General features: G+C 35.6%; 1 protein-coding gene across 4 annotated transcripts in view; it reads left to right on the plus strand.

The window, feature by feature from the left end:
• Positions 1-12,467, plus strand: part of NXPE3 (neurexophilin and PC-esterase domain family member 3) — a 56,894-nt gene extending 44,427 nt beyond the window's left edge. For all 4 annotated transcript variants that reach the window (XM_051985214.1, XM_051985213.1, XM_051985212.1 and 1 more), the window contains 2 exons: positions 5,705-5,911; positions 11,856-12,467. In XM_051985214.1, coding sequence (XP_051841174.1) covers positions 5,705-5,911; positions 11,856-12,406 — 758 coding nt within the window. In that variant the 3' untranslated portion in view covers positions 12,407-12,467. The remainder of the gene's footprint in view (positions 1-5,704; positions 5,912-11,855) is intronic.
• The last annotated feature ends 378 nt before the right edge of the window (positions 12,468-12,845 follow it).

The raw sequence follows: 12,845 nt of genomic DNA on the forward strand, positions 1-12,845 counted from the left end.
TTTTCTATTAGTAATAGTGATAAATACATACCACCACTGCCCCTTTCAGTCTAAGATTTCATATTCCTTACAGTAATTTCTTATGACATAATCATCATGATCTTTCTCTTACATCACCAGAAGTATATATTGCCCAGCAAGTTTAGCAAGTTTGGGCAGATTCTCTGTCATGTATTAGATACGTGCCCTAGAAAGGTAACATACCTCTCTACTCTAAGTAGCATCTACTCTAGTACCCCTTAGTACCAGAAGAAAAGCCACGGGCAGCCAGGTGGTACCAGAGTGCAAAGTGCCAGACTTGAAGTCAGTAAGATTCATCTTCCTGAGTTCAAAATCTGGTCTCAGACACTTATAAGCTGTGTGACCTTACTAGCCATTTAATCCTATTTGTCTCAGTTTTCCTCATTTGTAAAATCATCTGAAGAAGGAAATGGCAAACTTCTTTAGTATCTTTGCCAAGAAAACTGGAGAACAACTCAACAACAACAAACCCCTCATTGAGCACCTTCAACTATCATTATTTATCTTTTATTCTTCTGAGCCTTATTGGGTGATCTCTCTTCTGACAGCATCTATGGATCAAATAAAAATGATCTGAATCTCAAGTAGCTGTTTCCTTTTCAAATAATTCAATTCATCACTCTGTAAAAAGAGCCCAGATATTGTCCCTCTTACCATTTTCTTCCTCTTTAAATCTTTCACCTTCCTACCTTATGACATAAACCAGGATTTCCTTCTGCTTGTTCAGCTTGTTTTTCTTCTTTGTTTTTATATTGTTTATTTCTTTTCTCAAGGAAAATTTCCCAAGTTAATTTGCTCAACTGTTTTTGATTGGCAGTTAGCAACTTTCAGCACTTGGTCTAGTGCAAAGACATTATAATCCATAGGACTTGGGAACTGATGGGATATAGAGTATTCGTGAAAATGATTCATTCTGGAGATGGCTCTTCCAGTTATAATCTTCCAAGATTCTTTGATTCTGTCTTCTGGGACTCTTCTTGAAAATTGTTAAAGCATACTAAACTTCTGATTGCTTCTCTCTTTTAAGAATGTGTTTTCTGTTTTTGTTTAAAGTCTTTGGTCCCATCAGAATAGAAAATCTTTTTTTCAATACTTAATCAGTATCTTCATTTGAAGTCAGAGTTCAGGGAGGAACTCTTCTCTCTGAAGACAATTGTTGTTGTTCATCCTTTTTTTTTTGCTGCTGAGGCAAATGGGATTAAGTGACTTGCTCAGGATCACACCACTAGGAAGTGTTAAGTGTCTGAAGCCAGATTTGAACTCAGGTGCTTCTAATTTCAGTGTTGGTACTCTACCCACTGCACCACCTAGCTACCCCATTCACCTTTCATTCTTGAAGAGGATCAGGTAGTAAGAGTCCTAGGGTGGGGGTGGCTGGATCTTGAGTGGATAGAGCTCTGGGACTGTTTTCAAAAAGACTTGAATTCAAATCTAGCCTCAGATACTTACCTGGGCAAGTCACTCTGATGGATAACTCTGATGGATTCTTCAGTGGATTAAGGCATTGGCAACCCTCTAGTATCTTTGCTGAGAAAACTTTATGGATAGTATGGTCTGGGGAATCCTAGAGAGTTGAACAGCAAGGATTAACCTACTTAAAAACTGTGATCTAGTGAGGAGAGTCTGATTTAGGTTTTTTACCTTGTTCTAGAACAAAATAAGGCTTTCCTAGATCATTCAAGAGTTAAGAAAATGTTTACTTAAACGTAACATAGAAAGGATATACAATAAGGGTATTCAAGCACTTAGCTTGGGTATATATTTCTCTTCCCTCATTGGAAATGGTCAGCAGGGCAGGATATTTCTTGGGATATCTCTAAATCTGAAGGACTTCTATTCCAGTGTGCCCCTTTTTTTATGTCCTTGAGTAAGTAGGAAGACATGTTCATTTAGCCAGTGGCTAAAAGTAAGCAATGTGATGTAAGGTCTAGCTTCCTTCTCCATCCAATCAAGTTTCAGGTTGGAGAATAGTAACAAACCCAACCCATACTGGCAGGGGAGGTAAGGAGGACCCAATGTAGACAGTGATCCTAGTACTACTTGTTTCTCTTTATCCATGTTTTGATCAGATTGCAGAAATCATTCTGTAGGATGTTCCTAAAATTGTTATTTTTGTGACAAAACTGTTGTTTAGATTTTGTCTTTCTGCTTAATTTCATAGTGAAATTTATCTTTGTTTTTGAACCTTATAAATGTTAACTCAAAAATGTTTTGGATAGAAAGATTTTTTTTAAATTAAAAAACATATCTTTTTAAAGGCAATCTTTACCCTCTGTCCTTTTTGATTTTATTTCTCTAAACATAGATATTTAGAATTAATTTCTTAAATTTTTAAAAATTCAGATCTGCATTTTCTTTCTACCTTCATTCCTCTCTTTTCTACTATTGAGAAAATAAGAAAACAAAATCCATTATAAATATGTGTGGTTAAGCAAAACAAATTTGCATATTGGCCATGTCCAAAAAAAAAGGTCTCATTCTGCACTTTGAATTAATTTAGTTAATAAATTTACCTTTGAGGAAATATGCTCAAAATACAGAATACTGACTTTTTTCTTCTATAAAATGTAATTATCTTTATTTCAGTTATATTATATGTTAAATAGGATTTTATAAAATAGCTTGGGAACCTAACCATTACTTAAAACTTTATTCTGGGCAGCTTGGTAGTTTAGTGGATAGAGAACTTTACCTAGAGTCTGGAGGTCCTGAGTTCAAATTTGACTTGGATATGTATTAGCTGAGTGACTCTGTGCAAGTCTCTGCCTCAAAAACCTCACTATGGGGATTTCCCTCCTGAATTTTAAACAGCTGACTATGAATCACTACCTTATCATACATAGTTTGACTGAAATAATATTGCATCCAGAATATGACTCCTGTGTCAAATGACCATAGGGGGGCAATGTAGGCATATATTTTCACTTTTCCATTATTGCCACATCCTTTAAGAATGAGTTTCAGGTATAATAATTGATTTGCTTCACTTGACTTACTTCTGATAGTAAATATAATTAACATTGAATTGGAAGAGTTATTGTTTCCAATGTGAAATTCAGTATTCTTTATACCAATGCATATTCTTGAATATGCTTCCATTTAACCTGTATGAAACCTTAGATGGCTATGTGTAAACTTAGATTTTGAGCCCATGAAAAATTATCAAATGTCTAAGAATGATGTTTGCCTGTACCCTCTGGCACATGTATATGTCTGGCACAATAGGTCATCTTTAACTAAAATTCTTTGAAAAGAATGAGAAACAGAAAAATTCTAAGTGTTACAGATATTGCCTTTAGGTAATAGTTTAACTGGTATACATTTGTTTCTGTGAAAGAAGACATACTTGTAAATTTTATTTACTGACTCATAAGAATTTAGATTTCATAAACTAGACAGTAGGTGGATATTTAGCATGTCTTTAAAGGTGGAACTCAGATTCTGGAAGGGAGTGATGTAAAAGAGAACTCAAAATTGCCCATTAAAAGAAATAATCACTGTATTTAAGTGAATAATATAAGCCATCAAATTAAACCTTTTATTTATTTTTTTATTTTTAATACCTTTTTATTGACAGAACTCATGCCAGGGTAATTTTTTACAACATTATCCCTTGCATTCATTTCTGTTCTGATTTTTCCCCTTCCTCCCTCCACCCCCTCCCCCAGATGGCAAGCAGTCCTTTACATGTTAAATAAGTTACAGTATATCCTGGATACAATATATGTGTATAGAACCGAACAGTTTTCTTGTTGCACAGGGAAAATTGGACTCAGAAGGTATAAATAACCAGGGAAGAAAAACAAAAATGCAAGCAGTTTATATTCATTTCCCAGTGTTCTTTCTTTGGGTGTAGCTGCTTCTGTCTATCGTTGATCAATTGAAACTGAATTAGATCTTCTCTTTATCAAAGAAATTCACTTCCATCAGAATACATCCTCATACAGTACCGTTGTTGAGGCATATAATGATTTCCTGGTTCTGCTCATTTCACTTAGCATCAGTTCATGTAAGTCTTGCCAGTTCTCTCTGTATTCATCCTGCTGGTCATTTCTTACAGAACAATAATATTCCATAACATTCATATACCACAATTTACTCAACCATTCTCCAATTGATGGGCATCCATTCAATTTCCAGTTTTTAGCCACTATAAAAAGGGCTGCCACAAACATATTGGCACATACAGGTCCCTTTCCCTTGTTTAGTACAAATTCAACCTTCGACAAAAAGCCAAGAGAAAATTAAAAAATGTTTTTGAAGCATCTTTGTTTTCAAAGTACGTTAAAATTTCTCCTTTTCATACTTCCATCATCTGAAGCTAGGTTGGAAAGATAGTCTGCTATACCTCAACAAAGATACTGTTTGAGGATGTATTCTGATGGAAGTGGATCTCTTCGATAAAGAGAGCTAATTCAGTTTCAATTGATCAAAGATGGGCAGAAGCAGCTATACCCAAAGAAAGAACATTGGGAAATGAATATAAACTGCTTACATTTTTGTTTTTCTTCCCAGATTATTTCTACCTTCTGAATTCAATTCTCCCTGTGCAACAAGAAAACTGTTCGGTTCTGCACACATATATTGTATCTAGGATATACTGTAACCAATTCAACATGTAAAGGATTGCTTGCCATCTGGGGGAGGGGGTGAAGGGAGGGAGGGGAAAAATCGGAACAGAAGTGAATGCAAGGGATAATGTTGTAAAAAATTACCCAGGCATGAGTTCTATCAATAAAAAGTTATTATAAAGGGGGAAAAAATGGATAATGTCATAAAGTCCCCACACACTTGTATATCTCAGCAGATATTTTAATACTATATTATTAAATGTTAACCTACAACTAACAGGTTTTTTAAACAAGATTTTGTCCAATAAAAACTACCATAAATCTTTTGCTTTCTTAAAAAAAAAAAAAAAAAAAAGGAAAGATAGTCTGAGGATAAATTGTGGAGGGTCTTGAATGATGGGTTAAGGAGTTTGATATGTATTTGATGGACAATGAGACCTTTGAAGGGTTTTGAGCAGTGGAGTGACAAGATCCTTCCAATCCACCAGAAGGACCAATATATAAGGTATGTATGACATAGATTAGATGGAGTCTGGACTGCAAGCACTGAGACTAGATAAGAGGCCATTGCAGTAATCCAGGTAAAAGACTGCATAGATATCTATAAAACAATGGACAGACTATAAGAGACATCTCTATGTCCTCATTGCTGGTCAACTATGGACTAGTTACATCATTTTTCTGTGATTCAGTTTGCCTATTTATAAAATATCTGTATAAGTTGGCTACTGCCTTTAGTGAGAAATGAAGCTGAGCCTGTCAAGTGTTTTGAATCTGATTCTTGTATCACACAACTGCTTCTTTTGATCTTCCATTTCCTTCCATCATAATAAGAATGTACATACCCAGAGGAAAAATTCAGCTGCTTTTATCTTCCTTTCTCCCCGGAGCATCACTACATTTACCTCACACCTGTAACTTCTTTTAAGAACAATACTGGTATGCAGTGCCAAGCCATTTGTGTATCTCTGGCCCAAGTAAAGGGAAATTCTTTTAGGTTTTACAATGGAATAAAAAGTTGCATGCATATTGGCACATTTATGTCATCACACTGGGAATTTTTTTGTTCTGATTTCTAAGAGATTTTCAAGGATTTTCTTTTGTCTTTCCAGAAGCAAATGACCCTGAACCCTCTCAAAGCATGGAAAACTTCCCTTCTGGTTATTATTACAAAAACCAGTGGAGGCCTAGAAAATTCAAGATGCACCAGTTTAATGAGCCTGACAACATTACAGAATGCTTACAAGGAAAAATGATCTATTTATTTGGTGACTCTACCATAAGACAGTGGTTTGACTATCTGATCACATTTGTTCCAGGTTGGTATTTTGATTGCTTTTTTAAACAAATACTTCTAAGATATAGGGAAGAATTTTATGTAAACCCAGATGTTGGGGGTGGGTTGGGAAATGCACTCATGTAGGCTAGAAAGATGATGGCTTTCTTTTCTCACTAGAGAGATGGAAAATTCTTGGTACAAAATGTTGTACATGTTCGTCAGGTGGTCTTAGTTGATTTTGCTTAATTGTCTTTGATACGGGTGAGATTTCTTGGAGTAAAAGGGGAAGAATAGAATATTGGGAAGTAAATGTGTTGTCAAAACAAAAGGTCTTAAAAACAGAAAATAGTTGGAAGGGATCTAGTCTTAGTCCAAGAAAAATGTTTGGTGATTAATGTTACTACAGAAAAATACAATATGTATTGTGCAGAGAATTGTGGGTTGTGAGTCAGAGGGACCAGGGATCTAATTCTAGCTCAGTCAGTCATTAATTGACCCTGAAAAAGTTAGTTTTTCATTATAAGAATAATAATAGTTCCTCACATTCATATAGTTCTTTTTTGCATATAAATGATTTTCTTATAACTGGAATGGGAAGACTGGGGAAATGGTCAGTTAGTATGCAACTAGTAGAGTGAACTTCTCAGATCCAGAGCTTTTAAACAAAGTTATTTTACTAAAATCATTCCACTACCCTCAGGTAGAGGGATAGAAGTAATTTTCAAAATACTTTTATTGATTGATTGATTGATTGGTTGATTTTTTCAAGATACTTTAAAAGAACAGTCCAAAGGGTAAGAACAAATTAAAAAACTGGCACAAAAGTTTTAAAAAAAAAGTCAATAAAGAGGTTCCCTAGGTCACAGGAACTTCTCATTAGTCTCAAAACCCCGTTGACACTTCTGTTGCCCAAATGGGTGGCAGATAATCCATTGAGCAGTAAAACTATGCCCACTTGCTCCATATCTGCAATTCAGATTTTCTTGCTTACAATCTTTCTGTCCAGTGTTGTGAGACTGTAGTGGATTAACTTACCCCTAGCCAATTTCTGCCCCACAGCAGAAACCCTTTGAGACAGTTGGCTCTTTATTCTCATGAAGAAACTGAGGCTTAGAAATGTTATGTGATTCATACATGGTTATTGCTAGTAAATGACAGTCAGGATGGGAACTGAAACTTTCAAGCTCCATGTTCTTTGTTCTTTCTTTTGTACTCAATTGCCTCTTAGATGATCCCTGAAAGGAAGTTTCTGTGATTCAGTTATGCAGAAATGTTGACACTTCCCATCACTTCTTCCAGACCTTTGATTGGGTCAGTTCCCAGTTTTACCTGGGAAGCAAGTAGTCAAGGAAAAAGCATTGACATCAGATTTGTAAGCGTTTTAGGCAGGGACTGTCTTTTGCCTCCTTTTGTATACCCAGTGCTTAGCATAGTGCCTGGTACATAGCAGGGGTTTGATAAATGTTTATTGACTGATTACTAGAGTTTCATGGTGGCAATGATGCAGCTAAGCTCTCAGCATGGCCTGCCACTGTCTCCTTTTCAATTGCCCTAATGCTGTAGATCAGCTAAATAGAGGACTAACATGTACTACAGAAATCTTTATGGTTTCTGCATTCTACTAAAGACCCTAGGGCATCCATCTGGCTTCTAGACTGGACTTTCTTTAATTGCCAGCCATGAGTTTTTTTCCTTCTTGCTTCATGGTGTTTTGATTGAGTGGATACCCTGCCCTCCATTAAATAAGATGCTAAATGGGTTAAGAAGGCTCTCTGTATATTGACAATGAGTATGGGCATAGTTTAAGGGTATTTTTAAATGGTGAATTCCAAGGTGAGTTAGGAATCTCCTTCCAGACTGATAGTAAAATGGTCCTCACTTAATTTATTGCATCAGAATACTTAGTAAAAGGGGCATACTATCTCTTGCTTGGGAAAAAGAAGTTTCATTTACTAATTTATTTTTACAAAGAGAAGGAAGAAGTTGATGCTACCATAAAAGGAGAAAGAAACTTAAGCTTGCTTTTTTTTTTTTTTTTTTTTTTTTTAACAGTGATACTGCCTAGTTTAGTTTCATAGAGCCCAAATCGAGAGTTTAGAACTGGAGAAAAGTGTGACTCCTCCCTGTTTTCCCTCCCACACAGTCATTTGCTTAATCAATCACTAATCACTTTTCCCTCTCAATTCTCTCTGAAATAACTCTCACCTCTGTCTTTTCCACTCCACTAGTACCATTATAGATTAGCCTCTTAAGCTCATTTGAATTATTTCAAGTCTCTTCACTGGTTTTTTTTCTCCAGTCTCATCTTTCCCTAATCCATCTTGTATACAGATTGCTCTTTCTGGGACACAAGAGTGTGTGTAGTTGAAGGGGTTGAAAGGAATAAACATTTATTTAGGATCTACTGTATGTATTATGTGCCAAGAATTGTTGATGCACACAATCACAATTATTATCTTATATGATCCTAGCAACAACCCTGGGAGGCAGGTGCTTTATTTTATCCCTATTTTCACAGTTGAGTAAGTTGAGTCAAACAGAAGTTAAGTAAATCAAATAGGATCACATAGTTAATAAGTGTCTGAGGTCAGATTTTAACTCGGGTCTTCCTGTCTCCAGGTCTCAGGCTTTTATCTGTGTAACCTGCCCAAATGCCATTTGGTACAGGAGCACTATTATCACTCCACTGCTTATCAACCTTCAATAGCTCCCCATTATTTATTAGCTATATAGCAGATTATTTTACTTTATATTCTATACCCTCTACTTTCTAGCTCTGACCTACTATTTCAAACTTGACATTCATGTAGTCTAAGTTCATGGGCAGCTAGATGACACAATGGATAGGATGCCAGATCTAAGAGTCAGGAAACTCATCTTCCTGAGTTCAGATCTGGCCTCAGATATTTCTAGCTGGGCAGGTCACTTAACTCTGTTTGCCTCAGTTTTCTCATCTGAAAATGAGGTGGAAAAGGGGAAATGGCAAATCACTCTGGTATCTCCTCCAAGAAAAACTCCAAGGTTGGACATGACTGAAATGACTTAATACTCTATGTATTAGATTTAATGCTCTAGGTTCTTTTCATCTTTCTAAGATATTCCCTGCTTTTCTATGTCTGCTCTTGCTCTTCTCTATGGAATCCCTTATGTGTTTCCTCATTTCTGTCGGCAGTTTATTCATATTTCAAAATCCAGCCCAGATGACTTTCCCTCATTGAGACTTTTTGAAAATTTACATTGCTAATAACATTTTCTCCTATATCTGATCTCAAAACACTTTGTAAAAACTTCATATTTTAATTTGTTTTAAATTTGACTGTGCGCCATGTATCAGCTCTGATATTTTCACAATTATCAGCATAATATATAATTTATTTTGTGGTATTCTAGAGGATCACAGATCCAAAACTAGAAGTAATATTTTAAGAAACTAAGAGATTAGTCCAGCAACTTAATTTTACAGATGAAAAAACAAGAAAGTTAAATGACTTGTTCAAACTAACACAGGTGAAAAGCTTCTAAGGTGGTATTTGATCCCAGGTCTCTTGGTTTCAGAGCCCGTACTTGACCCTTTGAGTACTGTACTTCTCCCTCCTACCTGTCATAGATATTATTTGGCGAATGAATGAAAACATGAATCAAAAGCATCAAGAAACATTCATTATCTATACTGGAAGTTTGCTTATGGTACAATTGTCAAGTACTGAACAAAGTAGATTGTCACAGCCCACAGTAGGAGGTTACTGCTACTTGGCCTTTAGCATTCTAAAACTGATTGGCCTTTTTCTTTTTCTTTTTTTGACAACTGTAAGACATCAGAGATGTCTAGATTGATTTCCTGTTCTATAGCTACTCTATCTAGGTAAAGCCTAATCCTGGTTATCAGACATGATCCATTCAGAAAGAAGAATGGGATTTATCAGTTTTGGAGAACTTCAGTTTTTGTTCCATTTAAGGGTGGCTAGAAGTTAAACAATAATGAATTAAGTAGAAGGATTAAGAAGGGCCAAGATTTGTCCAAGATAACTTTTTAAACTAATTTGACCACAGAACACTATTGGGCTTGAAATTGGCTTAATGAATATTGATCCAGGGAGACTGAGAGTATATAATAATCCACAAATCAAATGGGGTAGCTGGGTAATTTGGGAGCCCAAATTGATGTAGCAACTAAATGCCGTTATTATGGTCCTCTTCTTAAATAAAATAAAACATTTAGGATTACAAATGAAAAAAAAAACTATACTTAAAAGCAGTTATTAAAATATATAAAAACAACAAGAAATTCACAGACCTTAGACTGAGAATTCCTGTATTTAGGAATTCAGAGGAGTGGGCCATCACTGAAGGCTGGGGAAATCTGAGGTTTTAAAAAGGAACTAAGATATGAACTGGTCTGTGACAAAAAAGGGTTGGGTTTAGATGAGACCAGAAGGAGGAAACTATTTCTTTTAGCTTGAGACTTGCTAGTTTTTTTATACCTGTTTGAGAGGCAGATTTCTCTTTAGGAAAATTGACCTGGCCATAGGATGAAACTAACAGATGAAAGACATAGCATTACTTACTTGCTCTCTTTTCTTTTTCCTTTTTGTTTTAACATCCCTTTCATTTCTAAATATATTCCTCTCTCCTACACCCAGGAAGTCAGCCCTTATAATAAAGAATATAAGAGAAAGAGGGAAAAAACCAATTCAGAGAAACTAATCAGATATTGACTATATCTGCCAGTGTATGCAATAGTCCATATTCATAATCTCTCATCTGCAATGAAGGAAGGAGCTTCATTTTCTCAACTATTCTCCAGGACGGAGCTTAGTACTATAGTCATGTATCATTCGGTTTCATTGTTCTTCCGTTTACATGATTGTAATCATTGTGTGTATTATTTCTTTGGCTCTGTTTATTTCACTCTGGATTTTCTTTTGCTTCTCTGAATTCATATTCATTATATTTTGTGACATAGTAATATTCCATATTTAGTCATTCTTCAGGTTATACTTTCCTCCATTTTCAGTTCAGTGAGCAGTTTCTTAGCATTTAATGTGTGCCCAGCTCTAATTCTCTACCCTTACTTAATACTAGTGCCTTTCCTCTGTTGATTGTTTTCAAGATGTCCTGTATCAATCTTGCTTCTGCATAGCTGTGTGTCTGTTGTTTCCCCCATTGGACCATGAGCTCTTTGAAAACAAGGACTGTCTTTTGCTTTTTTTTTTTTTAATTTCCTAATACATAGCAAAACATCTCTAATATCTAGAAGCTTAATAAATGCTTGTTAACTGATTAACCTGTAAAGCTTACATTTTGCTTCTTGGGACATGAAATGAAAGTACCAGGCTGATTTTCTTAAATATAGTAGTAAATAAAGCAAGATTTCTTGGTCTGATGGATAATGTGACACTTATTCAGCACTTTTTCCACTCAAGAAGAAGCCATGGATGCTGAAAACCTCAGTAGTCACATTTCTGGCAATTACTTTTTTTTCCAAAGCAAGTTCAGCTAAAGTAATAAGATAATAGGCTTAAAGAGGCTTGTAGCATAATGAATTTAGAATTTATAAAGGACTCAGAGTTTTTTGATGATTTCAGCCCACTAATTTTTTTTTTTTACATATAAGGAAACTGAGATTCATAGAAGTCACATGATTCTTCCTCCTCCAAGATAACAGGTAATAAGTGGCAGAACTGGTATTTAAAAGCAGGCTGTTTCAATCCAAGTCAAATGCTCTTTCAACTATATCACTCAGAAGAAGCATTTTCTTCTTCCATTTCCTTTGTAAATAAATGGATACTATTTCAGTTATATTATGAATTATTTCAAAATTCATTCAAACAAACTTTTCCTCCTTGCATTTTAGGGGTACCTGGCTGATAACTTATGTTTTGCTTTTACTCTGATGTTTTTTGATTCTTTTAGGTAAGTAGGGTAAGAAAGAAAAGTATTCTATTTTCATCATTGAATTTAATTTATGCAAATATATGTTTCAGATTTGGTGGAGTTTAACCTGGGCAGTCCTAAAAATGTGGGCCCCTACCTCGCAGTGGATTTGAAACACAACATTTTGCTACAGTACCGTTGTCATGGACCTCCCATCCGATTCACTACTGTCTTAAGCAACGAGCTACATTATGTGGCCAATGAACTGAACAGGATTGTGGGAGGAAGAAGCACTGTGGTGGCCATAGCCATATGGTCTCACTTCAGCACCTTCCCCTTAGAAGTTTATATTAGACGACTAAGGAACATTCGCCGTGCAGTTGTACGCCTCCTAGACAGGAGTCCAAAGACTGTGGTAGTTATCCGAACAGCCAATGTCCAGGAACTGGGGCCAGAGGTTAGCCTTTTCAACAGTGACTGGTTCTCCTTTCAGCTTGACACCATTCTAAGGAAGATGTTCTCTGGGGTAGGCGTGTATTTAGTGGATGCCTGGGAGATGACACTTGCCCACTACCTGCCACACAAGCTGCATCCAGATGTAGTAATTGTCAAGAACCAGATTGACATGTTTTTGTCTTTTGTGTGTCCAGCAAAGACTTAGCTTTGCCCTTTTGGGAGTCCTTCTAAGGGGGGGTTGTTAACATTAAATTATGTGAAAAATATTTTGTACTTGTTTTCATATAGTTCCTGAGTTTGTCTTGGCAGGTAGACTTCTAAGTATTTTATATTGTCTGCATTTATTTTAAGTGAAATTTCTTTTTCTATCTCTTGCTGCTGGGTTTTATTATATAGCAATGTTGATGATTTATGTGAGTTTTATACTCTACAACTTTGCTAAAGTTGTTAACTTATTTCAAGTATTTTTTAGTTGATTTAGTTGATTTTCTAAGCTCCCTTAAGTATATCATTATGTCATCTGCCAAGAATGATAGTTTTGTTTCCTGACTGCTTATTCTAATTCCTTCATTTTTTTCTTCTCTTATTACTAAAGCTAATATTTCTAGTACAATGTTGAATAATAGAGGTGATAATGGGAATCT

Source organism: Antechinus flavipes, chromosome 3, assembly GCF_016432865.1.
Source record: "Antechinus flavipes isolate AdamAnt ecotype Samford, QLD, Australia chromosome 3, AdamAnt_v2, whole genome shotgun sequence".
NCBI classification, from domain to species: Eukaryota; Metazoa; Chordata; class Mammalia; order Dasyuromorphia; family Dasyuridae; genus Antechinus; species Antechinus flavipes.